At 70.4% G+C, this 14,268-nt stretch overlaps 1 protein-coding gene across 5 annotated transcripts; it reads left to right on the forward strand.

Annotated features, from left to right (window-relative positions):
- The first annotated feature begins 4,431 nt into the window (after positions 1 to 4,431).
- On the forward strand, positions 4,432 to 12,941 carry ZNF467 (zinc finger protein 467). 5 transcript variants are annotated; one of them, XM_075915629.2, is made up of 5 exons: positions 4,524 to 4,677; positions 6,027 to 6,139; positions 7,774 to 7,887; positions 8,122 to 8,232; positions 10,510 to 12,941. In XM_075915629.2, exons 2-5 carry the CDS (start codon positions 6,106 to 6,108, stop codon positions 12,054 to 12,056), a joined length of 1,806 nt encoding a protein of 601 aa, XP_075771744.2. In that variant the 5' UTR covers positions 4,524 to 4,677; positions 6,027 to 6,105; the 3' UTR covers positions 12,057 to 12,941. The 5 variants fall into 5 exon arrangements, with proteins under 5 accessions (XP_075771742.2, XP_075771744.2, XP_075771743.2 ...); XM_075915625.2 differs by lacking the exon at positions 4,524 to 4,677 and adding an exon at positions 5,019 to 5,362; XM_075915624.2 differs by lacking the exon at positions 4,524 to 4,677 and adding an exon at positions 5,381 to 5,530.
- The last annotated feature ends 1,327 nt before the right edge of the window (positions 12,942 to 14,268 follow it).

Raw genomic sequence — 14,268 nt, forward strand, 5'->3', positions numbered from 1 at the left:
ATTCAAAATGACCTGGACAAATTGGAGAAATGGTCTGAGGTAACAGGATGAAGTTTAATAAAGACAAATGCAAAGTGCTGCACTTAGGAAGGAACAATCAGTCTCACACAAACAGAATGGGAAGCGACTGTCTAGGAAGGAGCATGGCAGAAAGGGATCTAGGGGTCATAGTGGACCACAAGTTGAATATGAGTCAACAGTGTGATGCTGTTGCAAAAAAAGCAAATATGATTCTAGGTTGTATCAACAGGTGTGTTGTGAGCAAGACACGAGAAGTCATTCTGCCGCTCTACTCTGCACTAGTTAGGCCTCAGCTGGAGTACTGTGTCCAGTTCTGGGCGCCACATTTCAAGAAAGATGTGGAGAAATTGGAAAGGGTACAGAGAAGAGCAAAGAGAATGATGAAAGGTCTAGAGAACATGAGCTACGAGGGAAGGCTGAAGGAATTGGGTTTGTTTAGTTTAGAAAAGAGAAGACTGAGGGGGGACATGAGAGCAGATTTCAAGTATCTAAAAGGGTGTCATAAGGAGGAAGGAGAAAACTTGTTCCCCTTGGCCTCTGAGGATAGAACAAGAAGCAATGGGCTTAAACTGCAGCAAGGGAGGTTTAGATTGGACATTAGGAAAAAGTTCCTACCTGTCAGGGTGGTCAAACACTGGAATAAATTGCCCAGGGAGGTTGTGGAATCCCCATCTCTGGGGATATTTAGGAGCAGGTTAGATAAATGTCTCTCAGGGATGGTGTAGACGGAGCTGGGTCCTGCCATGGGGGCAGGGGGCTGGACTCGATGACTCTCGAGGTCCCTTCCAGTCCTAGTGTTCCCTGATTCTCTGATTCTTTCCCTCCCGGCCGCCCGGCTCTGCCCCCACTTGGCGACAGACACCCAGAGGCTGGCGCCCGCCCCTGGCTCCAGGTGGGGCTCCCGGGGGATGGGAGCCAGCCTGGGGGGCAGCAGGGAGGGGGCTGGGCGAGCCCGGCCTCCAAAGCCCACATGGCGCTGGCCTGCCCTGCCCACGGAGGCGGGCTGGGGGCTGAGGTCGCTGCCCAGACAGCAGGGCTAGAAGGGGAAGTGGAGACTCCCCCACACTGTGCCCATGTGGCAGCGCAGGCGAGGCGCAGGGCAGGGTGACTGGGGGCAGGAGAGGACAGGGGCGATTGGGGGAGTGGGGGACTGCAGGGGGTGGGGGAGGGCAGAGGTGACTGGGGGGTCGGGGAAGTGGGATGCGGGGGGCCTGGGGTGGCGGATGCAGAGGTGACTGGGGGGTGGGGGGGAAGTGGGACGCGGGGGGCTGGGGGTGACTGGGGGGTGGGGGAAGTGGGACGTGGGGGGCTGGGGGTGACTGGTTGTGGGGGAAGTGGGACGTGGGGGGCTGGGGGTGACTGGGGGGTGGGGGAAGTGGGACGTGGGGGGCTGGGGGTGACTGGTTGTGGGGGAAGTGGGACACGGGGGGCTGGGGGTGACTGGGGGGTGGGGGAAGTGGGAACCCCCAAAACTCCCTCCCTCCTGTCACATTGAACCAGGAACATCTGGGCACTGAGCGCCCCCCTACATGTAGCCCCCCCAAACCCCAGAACTCCCCACTTCCTCCCTGGCTGTCACTGGAGAGCAGTTGCGCCCTGGCTCAGAGCAGACGGGACAAACCCTGGAGCCAGGCTGAACAACCCTAGAGCAGGCAGCAACCTCAAGAGGTGGAGGCCTCCCAGCAGGACCAGCCCCGTCTGGATGGAGACCAGCCCTGGCAGATGCCTGCCAACCTGCTCTCCAGCGCTGGAGATACTGAAGATTTCACAACCCTCCCCCCACCCCCAGGCAACTTATCCCAGTGTTTGACCCCCCGACAGGCAGGAACTTTTCCCTAATGTCCAACCTCAACCTCCCTGGCTGCAGTTTAAGCCCATTGCTGCTTGTCCTGTGCTCAGAGGCCAAGGGGAACAAGTTTTCTCTCTCCTCCCTGTGACACCCTTTTAGGTACAGGCAGTCCCCGAGTTACGCGGATCCGACTTATGTCGGATCCGCAGTTACGAACGGGGCCCTCCCTCTCTCTGGTCTCCAGCAGACCAGGGAGAGGAAGCAAAGCGGCGGAACACGCGGGCAGAGGACAGCCCAGACACATCTCTGCTGTCAGCTGGCCGCGTGCTCCGCGGCTTTGCTCTGCTCTGCTTTGCTCCCTGTCCCCCTGGTCTGCAGACCAGGGGGACAGGGAGCAAAGCAGAGCAAAGCCACGGAGCCCGAGGGCAGCAGGATAGCCACGGCGCGTCTGGGCTGTCCCGCTGCTCCCGTGCTCCGCCGCTTTGCTCCGGACGCCTGTGGTACAGCAGCTGGGGCACTGCCGGTTGGTCCCGTAGCGCCGCTCTGGGCACCACTGGACCAACCCAGCAGCACCCCAGCTGCTCTGCCCCAGGTGTCCCCAAGTCAGCAGCTGCTGAAACTGACCAGTGGCTGACTACAGGAAGCCCCTGCCCCAGGCTTCCTGGAATCAGCCCCTGATCAGTTTCAGCAGCAGCTGACTTGGGGACGCCTGGGGTTCTTAAGTTGAATCTGTACCTAAGTCAGAACTGGCCTCCAGATTCAGCCGCTGTTGAAACTGATCAGTTTCAGCAGTGGCTGACGCCAGTTCCGACTTACATACAGATTCAGCTTAAGAACAAACCTACAGTCCCTATCTTGTACGTAACCCGGGGACTGCCTGTACTTGAAAACGGCTCTCATGTCCCCCCTCAGTCTTCACCTTTCCAAACTAAACAAGCCCAGTTCCTTCGGTTTTCCCTCCTAGCTCGTGTTCTTTAGACTGTTCATCATTCTTGTTGCCCTTCTCTGGACCTTCTCCAATTTCTCCACAGCCATCCTGAAACGCGGGGCCCAGAAGCAGGCTGTGCTCGTGACACTGTGGATATTTTCCGTCTGTCTCTTAAGGTGCTGCAGGACCGCTTGGTTTTTCGTTTAACGTACAGACCAACAGGGCTGCCCCTTTGAGACCCAGAACCAGGTGTGACTCCGTCCCGGTGCGGGAGCCAGCCGTCGTTCTGCCCCAGGGCGGGAGCCAGCCGTCACTCCACCCCGGCGCGGGAACCAGGATCGCTCCGCCTTGGCATGGGAACCAGCCGTCGCGGGAACCAGCCGTCCCTCAGTCCCGGCGTGGGAACCAGCCATCGCTCTGCCCCAGTGCAGGAAGCAGCCATCCCTCAGTCCTGGCTCGGGAACCAGAAGTTGCTCCGCCCTGGCGCGGGAACCAGCCGTCCCTCAGTCCTGGCGCGGGAGCCAGCCGTCACTCCGCCCCGGCGCGGGAACCAACCGTCACTCCGCCCTGGTGCGGGAACCAGCCGTCCCTCAGTCCTGGCGCGGGAGCCAGCCGTCACTCCGCCCCGGCACGGGAACCAACCGTCACTCCGCCCTGGTGCGGGCGCGGGAGCCAGCCGTCACTCCGCCCCGGCGCGGGAACCAGCCGTCCCTCAGTCCAGGCGCGGGAGCCAGCCGTCACTCCGCCCCGGCGCGGGAACCAACCGTCACTCCGCCCTGGTGCGGGAACCAGCCGTCCCTCAGTCCTGGCGCGGGAGCCAGCCGTCACTCCGCCCCGGCACGGGAACCAACCGTCACTCCGCCCTGGTGCGGGCGCGGGAGCCAGCCGTCACTCCGCCCCGGCGCGGGAACCAGCCGTCACTCAGTCCAGGCGCGGGAGCCAGCCGTCACTCCGCCCCGGCGCGGGAACCAGCCGTCACTCCGCCCTGGTGCGGGAACCAGCCGTCCCTCAGTCCCGGTGCGGGAGCCAGCTGTCGCTCCGCCCCGGCGTGGGAACCAACCGTCACTCCACCCTGGCGTGGGAACCAGCCGTCCCTCAGTCTGGGCGCGGGAACCAGCCGTCGCTCTGCCCTGGCGTGGGAGCCAGCCGTCCTTCAGTCTGGGCGCGGGAACCAGCCGTCCCTCAGTCCCGGCGCGGGAGCCAGCTGTCGTTCCGCCCCGGCGTGGGAACCAACCGTCACTCCACCCTGGCGTGGGAACCAGCCGTCGCTCCGCCCTGGCGTGGGAGCCAGCTGTCCCTCAGTCCGGGCGCGGGAACCAGCCGTCGCTCCGCCCTGGCGTGGGAACCAGCCGTCGCTCCGCCCTGGCGTGGGAACCAGCCGTCCCTCAGTCCGGGCATGGGAACCAGCCGTCGCTCCGCCCTGGCGTGGGAACCAGCCGTCGCTCCGCCCTGGCGTGGGAGCCAGCTGTCCCTCAGTCCGGGCGCGGGAACCAGCCGTCCTTCAGTCTGGGCGCGGGAACCAGCCGTCCCTCAGTCCCGGCGCGGGCGCCCCTGGACAGGGCTGCTCTGGCTGGGTAGCCCAACGTCTCCAGGCACTTTCCCCCTTGCCATGGGCCTGACCCTGACTGCTGCTCGGGGGGGCTCCCTTGGGGGGCTCCCGGCCTAACAGACGGGCTGAGGGGCCCAGCCGCCTGGAGCAGGCTCTGGGCTGCGCTGCTGCTGCGGGGAGGGGCGATCCCAGGCTCGGGCCCCTCTGTCCTGCCCCCTCCCAGCTGGCGGGGGGGGGGGCGCGCTGCCTGCTGGGAGATGTAGTCCCCTCCCCGCCGCCGGACTCCGGCTCCCAGGCTGCCCGCGCCCCGCCGGCTCGTGGCTGCGCAGGGACCGGCAGCTCCGCGCCCCGGGGGGACCCGGCCCGGCTCCGGGCGGGGCTGCCGCGAAGGTGGGGCCGGGCGGGGGGCCCTGGGGCTGGTTGGATGCTGCAGCGCGGGGTGGGGGCAGGTCGGACTCCTGGGTCCCCCGCTGCGCCCTGGGCTCTGCCTGGGGGGGAGGGGAAGGGCCGTGCAGGGAGGGGGAGGCCCTGGGGAGACGGCGGGATCGGGGGGGACCCGGGGCGGGGGGAGGCTGCAGGAAGAGGAGGGCGGCATGAAGCAAGAATCGAGGGGAGGAGGGAAGAGTCCAGGGACGGGGAAGGGAAGTGGTACAGGAAGGGGAAGGGGAGCGGGGGAGGGAGCCAGGGAGGAGGGGGTGGCATTGGTGCAGGAAGGGGGGGGTAAAGTCGGTCCGGAGAGAGGGAAAGGCTGGGGAATGGGGGCAGAGGTTGCCTGGGCAGGGGGAGGAGGGGCAGCGCCCCCAGGAGACCCCCAGGAGGGCTGAGTCCCAGGACCGTGTGCTGCAGGGGGAAGGCAGCCAGAGCACAGGCCGTGGGGCAGGGACCTGGGTGCGACTCCTGCCTTGTCTGGCTGGGGCCTAAGGGGACCCCACACGGGCTCACAGGGCCTGGGAGGGTTCAGGGAGGTGAAGGTCACTGGGGTGCGTGGGGAAGCTCCCTCTGCTTTGCCCCCCACTTTTCCGTGGCTCTTCCAGGCTTCGTGGGTGCCACGACAGCCAGTAAAGCAGCACCTCAGGTACAAGAGTCCCCCAGCCGCGCCGTCTGCCCCGCGAGCCGATCTGGCCTCCGGCGGCCTGGCCCTGTTTCAAACCAGTGCCTGCCCTCCTGGCCACAGCTGAACTGCTGGAAGCTTGAGCCCAGTACAGGCTGCTCAGGGTCATTGGCCTGAGCCAAGCTTGGAGAGGTGTGTTTTACCCCATGCAGCTCAATGGGCGTTAACTCTGAACCCTACTGATGGTGAGGAATAACCAACAGTGTTCACTGTTTGGGTAGAAGTGGCCAGACAATGTGTTGACCCCACACCGTCCCATGGGCTGCCCCCCTTCTCGGCTGCCACTGTCCATTCCCCAGCGGCAGAGACCTGGAACGTCTGCCTGGGATTCGACAGCACGTTGACCCGAGTAGGTGGGGCCACACGGAGCCCAGCGGCTTCAGCATCCAGTACAGAGCGTGGGGCTGCGCTGCCTCGCCCAGCGCCCTGCGTCCACAGCAGCCTGGTCCCGATGTCCTGGGAGCTGCTGCCGAACGTGGGCCCAGCCCCTCCCAAAGGCTCTGCTGCTGCCCCGCGCGGCTGTGGACTGACCCGGGGCAGTTCCCAAAGCCCCTGGGCGTCGGGGATGTCCCCACGGAGCCGGCTGCTTGCTCGGCCCGGCCTGACCGCAGGGCTCTCTCTTGGCCAGGTCCCGTGAGGCCGGAGGATGTGACCGGCCCATCCCTCCGGGAGCAGCGGCAGCGCCTGGAGAGCCGCCCGGGAGCAGAATGAGGGAGAATTACGACGCCATGATTGCGCTGGGTAAAACAGCCCCTCTCGGGCGGGCCCTCTGTGTGCGGAATAAACATCGTTATGTGCCACGAGGCATGTGCACCACCCCAACCTGCTGCCCACTGGGGGAGCTTCTAAGCAGCTGGGTGGCATTTGCCTCCCCCACCCTAGTGCCCAGATCACAAGGGACACTGCCGCCCCGCTCCCTGGCGCAGGCCGGGGGGGACGCCGCCGCCCCGCTCCCTGGCACAGGCCGGGGGGGACGCCGCCGCCCCGCTCCCTGGTGCAGGCCGGGGGGACGCCGCCGCCCCGCTCCCTGGTGCAGGCCGGGGGGGGACGCCGCCGCCCCGCTCCCTGGCGCAGGCCGGGGGGGACGCCGCCGCCCCGCTCCCTGGCGCAGGCCGGGGGGGACGCCGCCGCCCCGCTCCCTGGCGCAGGCCGGGGGGGACGCCGCCGCCCCGCTCCCTGGCGCAGGCCGGGGGGGACGCCGCCGCCCCGCTCCCTGGTGCAGGCCGGGGGGACGCCGCCGCCCCGCTCCCTGGTGCAGGCCGGGGGGACGCCGCCGCCCCGCTCCCTGGTGCAGGCCGGGGGGGGACGCCGCCGCCCCGCTCCCTGGTGCAGGCCGGGGGGACGCCGCCGCCCCGCTCCCTGGCGCAGGCCGGGGGGGACGCCGCCGCCCCGCTCCCTGGCGCAGGCCGGGGGGACGCCGCCGCCCCGCTCCCTGGCGCAGGCCGGGGGGGACGCCGCCGCCCCGCTCCCTGGTGCAGGCCGGGGGGACGCCGCCGCCCCGCTCCCTGGCGCAGGCCGGGGGGGACGCCGCCGCCCCGCTCCCTGGTGCAGGCCGGGGGGGGACGCCGCCGCCCCGCTCCCTGGCGCATCCGGGGAATCCGCCGCCGCCCTGCTCCCTGGTGCAGGCCGGGGGGACGCCGCCGCCCCGCTCCCTGGCGCAGGCCGGGGGGGATGCCGCCGCCCCGCTCCCTGGCGCATCCGGGGAATCCGCCGCCGCCCTGCTCCCTGGTGCAGGCCGGGGGGGGACGCCGCCGCCCCGCTCCCTGGCGCAGGCCGGGGGGGATGCCGCCGCCCCGCTCCCTGGCGCATCCGGGGAATCCGCCGCCGCCCTGCTCCCTGGCGCAGGCCGGGGGGGATGCCGCCGCCCCGCTCCCTGGCGCATCCGGGGAATCCGCCGCCGCCCTGCTCCCTGGTGCAGGCCGGGGGGGGACGCCGCCGCCCCGCTCCCTGGCGCAGGCCGGGGGGGGACGCCGCCGCCCCACTCCCTGGCGCAGGCCGGGGGGACGCTGCCGTCCCGCTCCCTGGCGCATCCGGGGAAGCCGCCGCCCCGCTCCGTGGCGCAGGCCGGGGGGGGACGCCGCCGCCCCACTCCCTGGCGCAGGCCGGGGGGATGCCGCCGCCCCGCTCCCTGGTGCAGCTGGGGGGGACGCCGCCGCCCCGCTCCCTGGTGTGGCCTGCCAGAGGGAGCGCCAGCCAGAGGCACCTCCCCTAACTTCCGGGAGGGGCTGGCAAACAGCACCCACAGCCTGGCCCGAAGGCGTTGTGTCGGCTTTCCTTGGACGGGGCGTGCTCTGCCCCAGACCGGCGGGGGCCCGGCCAGCAGCCGGCAGGGCTGGGGACAAGCGCCGCAGGCTCCGCCTCTGTGTCTCCTGCAGGGTCCCCCGTCGCCAAGCCCGAGAGCGTCCCGCACACGGAGCAGGCGGAGGAGCCTCGTGCCCGGGCTGCGGGGGAGGCCGGGGAGAGGGAGGCTCCCGGCCGGGCCAGCCCAGGTCAGTGCGGGCTGGGGCAGGCTCTGGTCTCCGGCAGATGCTCCAGGCCAGGGTGGGAGGGGCCCGGCGCTGGAGATCCTGCGGCCCCCGCATGGCGCCCTCCCCTCAGTGCGGCGGAGCTGGGACTCGCTGCCCGGCGGGCGCCCGGAGGCCCCGGTGAGGGGTGACTGTGAGGGGGGAGCAGCTGTCTGGGCCGCGTGGGGGACGGGGCGTGACGCTCGCTGCTCCCCGCAGGCTCCGTGGTGCCCAAGCCCGAGGTGGCCCCGCAGGGGGAGCGGGAGCAGCGCGGTGCCGGGGAGCAGCTGGGCCTGGACGGGGGGAACGGCCCCGAGAGCAGCTGCTCAGGTGAGACCCTCCCCCGTCGCTGCCACCCCCTGAGCCCTGGGACCCCTCAGGCTGCTGAGGGCCCGGTGGGGGGCCCCGTTCTAGCCTGGGGGGGACTGGAATTGTTGGGCGCGGTCCCAGCCCTGAAAGAGCCAGGAGTGGTGCTGGCTGATGGGGGCTGGGCTCCGGGGGTCTCTCCGCGGGGGGCTGGCTGAGGACGGGGGCTGGGCTCTGGGGTCTCTCCACTGGTGGCCGATGACGGGGGATGGGCTCCGGAGTCTTTCCGCGGGGGGCTGGCTGAGGACAGGGGCTGGGCTCCAGGAGTCTCTCCGCGGGGGGCTGGCTGAGGACGGGGGCTGGGCTCCGGGGGTCTCTCCGCGGGGGGCTGGCTGAGGACGGGGGCTGGGCTCCGGGGGTCTCTCCGCGGGGGGCTGGCTGAGGACGGGGGCTGGGCTCCGGGGGTCTCTCCGCGGGGGGCTGGCTGAGGAGGGGGGCTGGGCTCCGGGGGTCTCTCCACGGGGGGCTGGCTGAGGACGGGGGCTGGGCTCCGGGGGTCTCTCCGCGCGGGTGGCCGATGAGGGGGGCTGGGCTCCGGGGTCTCTCCGCACGGGTGGCTGATGGGGGATGGGCTCCGGGGGTCTCTCCGCGCGGGTGGCCGATGACGGGGGCTGGGCTCTGGGGGTCTCTCTGCGTGGGTGGCTGAGGGGGGCTGGGCTCTGGGGGTCTCTCCGCGCGGGTGGCCGATGACGGGGGATGGGCTCTGGGGGTCTCTCCGCGCGGGTGGCTGATGGGGGCTGGGCTCCGGGGATCTCTCCGCGCGGGTGGCCGATGATGGGGGATGGGCTCCGGGGGTCTCTCCACGGGGGCCTGGCTGAGGGGGGCTGGGCTCCGGGGGTCTCTCCACGCGGGTGGCCGATGACGGGGGCTGGGCTCCGGGGGTCTCTCCTTGCGGGTGGCCAATGACGGGGGATGGGCTCCGGGGGTCTCTCCGTGGGGGGCTGGCTGAGGACGGGGTCTGGGGTCCGTGGGTCTCTCCGCACGGGTGGCCGATGGGGGATGGGCTCTGGGGGTCTCTCCGCGCGGGTGGCTGATGACGGGGAATGGGCTCCGGGGGTCTCTCCACGCGGGTGGCCGATGACGGGGGCTGGGCTCTGGGGGTCTCTCTGCGTGGGTGGCTAAGGAGGGGGGCTGGGCTCCGGGGGTCTCTCCGCGCGGGTGGCCGATGAGGGGGGCTGGGCTCCGGGGTCTCTCCGCACGGGTGGCTGATGGGGGCTGGGCTCCGGGGGTCTCTCCGCGGGGGGCTGGCTGAGGACGGGGGATGGGCTCCGGGGGTCTCTCCGTGCGGGTGGCCGATGACGGGGGCTGGGCTCTGGGGGTCTCTCTGCGTGGGTGGCTAAGGAGGAGGGCTTGGCTCCGGGGTCTCTCCGCACGGGTGGCTGATGGGGGATGGGCTCCGGGGGTCTCTCCGCGTGGGTGGCTGAGGACGGGGGCTGGGCTCCGGGGGTCTCTCCCCTGTGGGCTGGCTGAGGAGGGGGGATGGGCTCCGGGGGTCTCTCCGCGGGGGGCTGGCGGAGGACGGGGGCTGGGCTCCGGGGTCTCTCCGCGGGGGGCTGGCTGGGGACGGGGGCTGGGCTCCGGGGGTCTCTCCGCGGGGGGCTGGCTGAGGACGGGGTCTGGGGTCCGGGGGTCTCTCCGCACGGGTGGCTGATGGGGGATGGGCTCCGGGGGTCTCTCCGCGCGGGTGGCCGATGACGGGGGCTGGGCTCCGGGGGTCTCTCCGCGGGGGGCTGACTGAGGACGGGGTCTGGGGTCCGTGGGTCTCTCCGTGTGGGTGGCTGAGGACGGGGGCTGGGCTCCGGGGGTCTCTCCGCGCGGGTGGCCGATGACGGGGGCTGGGCTCCGGGGTCTCTCCGCACGGGTGGCTGACAGGGGATGGGCTCCGGGGGTCTCTCCGCGGGGGGCTGACTGAGGACGGGGTCTGGGGTCCGTGGGTCTCTCCGTGTGGGTGGCTGAGGACGGGGGCTGGGCTCCGGGGGTCTCTCCGCGCGGGTGGCCGATGACGGGGGCTGGGCTCCGGGGGTCTCTCCGTGGGGGGCTGGCTGAGGACGGGGGCTGGGCTCCGGGGGTCTCTCCGCGGGGGGCTGACTGAGGACGGGGTCTGGGGTCCGTGGGTCTCTCCGTGTGGGTGGCTGAGGACGGGGGCTGGGCTCCGGGGGTCTCTCTGCGCGGGTGGCCGATGACGGGGGCTGGGCTCCGGGGGTCTCTCCGCGGGGGGCTGACCCCTCTCCCTCCCGGCAGGTGACTGGCTCGTCCGGAAGGTGAAGGTGGAGGAGGAGTACGAGGAGTGGCCGGCCGGGCTCGGTGCGGAGGCGCTGCTGTCAGGGCAGCTGCCGGGCGGCGGCGGCGGCGGCGACTTCCTGGGCCCGTGCAAGCTGGAGGGGCCGGGCCTGGCGGAGTTCGGCCCCCTGGGCGCCCTCCCGGGCCTGGCGCTGCAGCAGTGGCAGCTGCTGAGCGAGAAGCCGCACGGCTGCCCCGAGTGCGAGCGGCGCTTCCGGGACCAGCTGACGCTGCGGCTGCACCAGCGGGTGCACAGCGGGGAGAGCCCCTCGGCCTGCGGGGAGTGTGGCCGCAGCTTCAGCCAGCAGCAGCTTCTGGCCGCCCACCAGCGCGCCCACGCCGGCGAGCGCCCCTTCCCCTGCGCCCAGTGCGGCAAGGGCTTCCGCAAGAAGGCCCACCTGACGCGGCACCAGCGCACCCACACCGGCGAGCGCCCCTTCCCCTGCGCCCAGTGCGGCCGCGCCTTCAGCCAGAAGATCCACCTGGGCGCCCACCAGAAGACGCACACGGGGGAGCGCCCCTTCCCCTGCGCCGAGTGCGGCCGCAGCTTCCGCAAGAAGACCCACCTCATCCGGCACCAGCGCACCCACACCGGGGAGCGGCCCTTCGCCTGCGCCCAGTGCGCCCGCAGCTTCACCCACAAGCAGCACCTGGTGCGGCACCAGAGGGTGCACGCGGCGCCCGAGCCAGCGCCCAGCGCCCCCTGCCGGCTGGCCGAGGCGGCGGGCCCGTCCCCGGGGGCCGCGCCGGGAGCCAAGCCCTTCTCCTGCGCCGAGTGCGGCAAGAGCTTCAGCTGGAAGAAGAACCTGACGTCGCACCAGCGCGTGCACCGGGAGGGGCGGCCCTTCTCCTGCGCCGAGTGCGGCCGGGGCTTCAGCGACAAGCGGCACCTGACGGCCCACCTGCGCAGCCACATGGGCCTGAAGCCCTACGCCTGCGCCTACTGCGAGAAGAGCTTCAGCCACAAGCCCAGCCTGGCCACGCACCAGCGCACCCACACGGGCGAGCGCCCCTTCGCCTGCCCCGACTGCGGCCGCCGCTTCGCCCACAGCCAGCACCTGGCGCGCCACCGCCGCGTGCACACCGGCGAGCGCCCCTTCGCCTGTCCCCAGTGCGCCCGCGCCTTCAGCTCCCGCCCCAACCTGCTGGCCCACGCCAAGGCCCACGCCGGGCAGCGGCCCCACGTCTGCGCCCAGTGCGGCCGCGCCTTCAGCCGCAAGTCCCACCTGGGCCGGCACCAGGCCGTGCACACCGGCACCCGCCCCCACGCCTGCCCCCAGTGCGGCCAGCGCTTCAGCTCCAAGACCAACCTGGGCCGGCACCAGGCCGTGCACACCGGGCACCGGCCCTACATCTGCACCCAGTGCGGCAAGCGCTTCAGCAGGAAGACCCACCTTCTGCGGCACGAGCGCACCCACGCGGCCCCCCTGCCGCCCGGCGACCAGCCCCCCGCCACCCACGGGCCCCAAGGACTCGCGGGCACCGACACACCCGCTGCCCTGGCGTGAGCTGGACCAAGCCAGGCAGGGCCCGGGCCCTCCGTGCCGGCCTGCAGCCCCCTTGAGCTCCCCCCGCCGCGCCGCGCCCCCGCTCTGCCCTGCCGCACCCCTCCCCGTTTCCCCGGGACTTGGCCTCTCTGCCGCCTCCGTTCCCCGGGGCCGGGAACAGCGTCTGGAGCGGGGCGGGACTCGGCCTCTCCGCCGCCTCCGTTCCCCGGGGCCGGGAACAGCGTCTGGAGCGGGGCGGGACTGGGCCTCTCTGCCGCCTCCGTTCCCCGGGGCCGGGAACAGCGTCTGGAGCGGGGCGGGACTGGGCCTCTCTGCCGCCTCCGTTCCCCGGGGCCGGGAACAGCGTCTGGAGCGGGGCGGGACTCGGCCTCTCCGCCGCCTCCGTTCCCCAGGGCCGGGAACAGCGTCTGGAGCGGGGCGGGACTCGGCCTCTCCGCCGCCTCCGTTCCCCAGGGCCGGGAACAGCGTCTGGAGCGGGGCGGGACTCGGCCTCTCCGCCTCCTCCGTTCCCCAGGGCCGGGAACAGCGTCTGGAGCGGGGCGGGACTCGGCCTCTCCGCCGTCTCCGTTCCCCGGGGCCGGGAACAGCGTCTGGAGCGGGGCGGGACTCGGCCTCTCCGCCGCCTCCGTTCCCCGGGGCCGGGAACAGCATCTGGAGCAGGGCGGGACTGGGCCTCTCCGCCGCCTCCGTTCCCCAGGGCCGGGAACAGCGTCTGGAGCGGGGCGGGACTGGGCCTCTCCGCCGCCTCCGTTCCCTGGGGTCGGCCGGGCACCTGGCACCGCTCAGCGGAACGGGTGAGCCAGGCTGAGCAGGACCGAGCCGAGGGGCGCTGGAATGTTCTCGTCCCTGTAATTAAAGACAAAACTCAGGCGCTTTGCCGTGCTAGTGCTGCGCCCGGGCGTTTCCTTCGCGCCGCTGGGGGCCCCTCGTCCTCGGGGGTGGGAGGCAGAGGCTGGGCCCCGAGGAGACCTGGTGAGACGGGAGCTGGGGCCGAGTGGGGCAGGTCAGACGTGCCCTCCCTGGAGCAGAGCTCATTTCCCGCTGGCGCGATGTCCGGCCGCTTGCAGCCTGGCAGCTTCTCCATGCAGAGCCAATGGCCAAGGAGTTAATTTTGTCCCACCTGCCCTTGTGCCCCGGGTCTTGGTTCTGCCCCACAGTGCAGCCCCACATCCGCTGCTTCTGCACCTTCCTGGGCCCCCGCTCCGGGCCCCTGGACTCCGGGCGGCCGGGGGGAGCAGGAACCAGTGCTGGCGGGTTGGCTGGAAAGCCAGTACCCCCAGCACCATCTCCGCAGGGGTAGCAGGGACCGGGCGCGCGCTGGTCTCAAATGCTGCGCCGTGATTTTTAAATGTGTGAAGAGCAGGGCCGGCTCCTCCTGGGGCGGGCGCCTTGCTTCCTCCTTGTGCTACCGGACAGCAACCCTGGAAGGGCCGCCTCCGTCGCTGTTTACTTCGGGGGGCACAGGAGGGGAAGGGAGACAGGGCCTGGGGCGTGGGGAGCAGGCAGCTGGCTGGATATTTGGGCTCAGCAGCAGGTAGGAAGCAGAGAGACCCCGGGGTCAGCCCAGGGGCCGGGTTAATGCAACATCTTTGTGAAGGCCCTGGCTGAGGGGATGGGTCGCACCCTCAGCACGTTTGTGGATGACGCTGAGTTAGGGGGAGGGGTCGATACGCTGGGGGGCAGGGAAGGGTCCAGAGCGACCTGGACAGGTTAGAGGGTTGGGCCACAAGAAATCTGATGAGGTTCAACACGGACAAGTGTAGAATCCTGCCCTTGGGACGGAAGAATCCCAAGTATAGTTACAGGCTGGGGACCAACCAGTTAAGTAGTAGTTCTGCAGAAAAGGCCCTGGGGGTTCCAGGGGATGAGAAGCTGGAGATGAATCCTCAGTGTGCCCTTGTAGCCAAGAAGGCTAATGGCATATTAGGTTGCATTAGGAGGAGCATTGCCAGCAGATCCAGAGGTGTCATTATTCCCCTTTATTCGGCTCTGGAGAGGCCACATCTGGAGTATTGTGTCCAGTTCTGGGCCCCCCACTACAAAAAGGATGTGAACGCATTGGAGAGGGTCCAGCGGAGGCAACCAAAATGATTCGGGGGCTGGAGCACATGACCTATGAGGAGAGACTGAGGGACTTGGGTCTGTTCAGTCTGCAGAAGAGAAGAGTGAGGGGGGATTTGAGAGCAGCGTCTGTGAAGGGAGGTTCCAGAGA

The sequence above is a fragment of the Pelodiscus sinensis genome, chromosome 2, assembly GCF_052426305.1.
Source record: "Pelodiscus sinensis isolate ZL-2025 chromosome 2, ASM5242630v1, whole genome shotgun sequence".
Taxonomy (NCBI): domain Eukaryota; kingdom Metazoa; phylum Chordata; order Testudines; family Trionychidae; genus Pelodiscus; species Pelodiscus sinensis.

Coding starts and splice junctions, on each gene's coding strand:
- ZNF467 (XM_075915629.2), top strand. CDS start 6,106: ATGAGGGAGAATTACGACGCCATGATTGCGCTGG. Junction 6,140..7,773: donor CGACGCCATGATTGCGCTGG/GTAAAACAGCCC, acceptor TGTCTCCTGCAG/GGTCCCCCGTCGCCAAGCCC. Junction 8,233..10,509: donor CCCCGAGAGCAGCTGCTCAG/GTGAGACCCTCC, acceptor CCCTCCCGGCAG/GTGACTGGCTCGTCCGGAAG.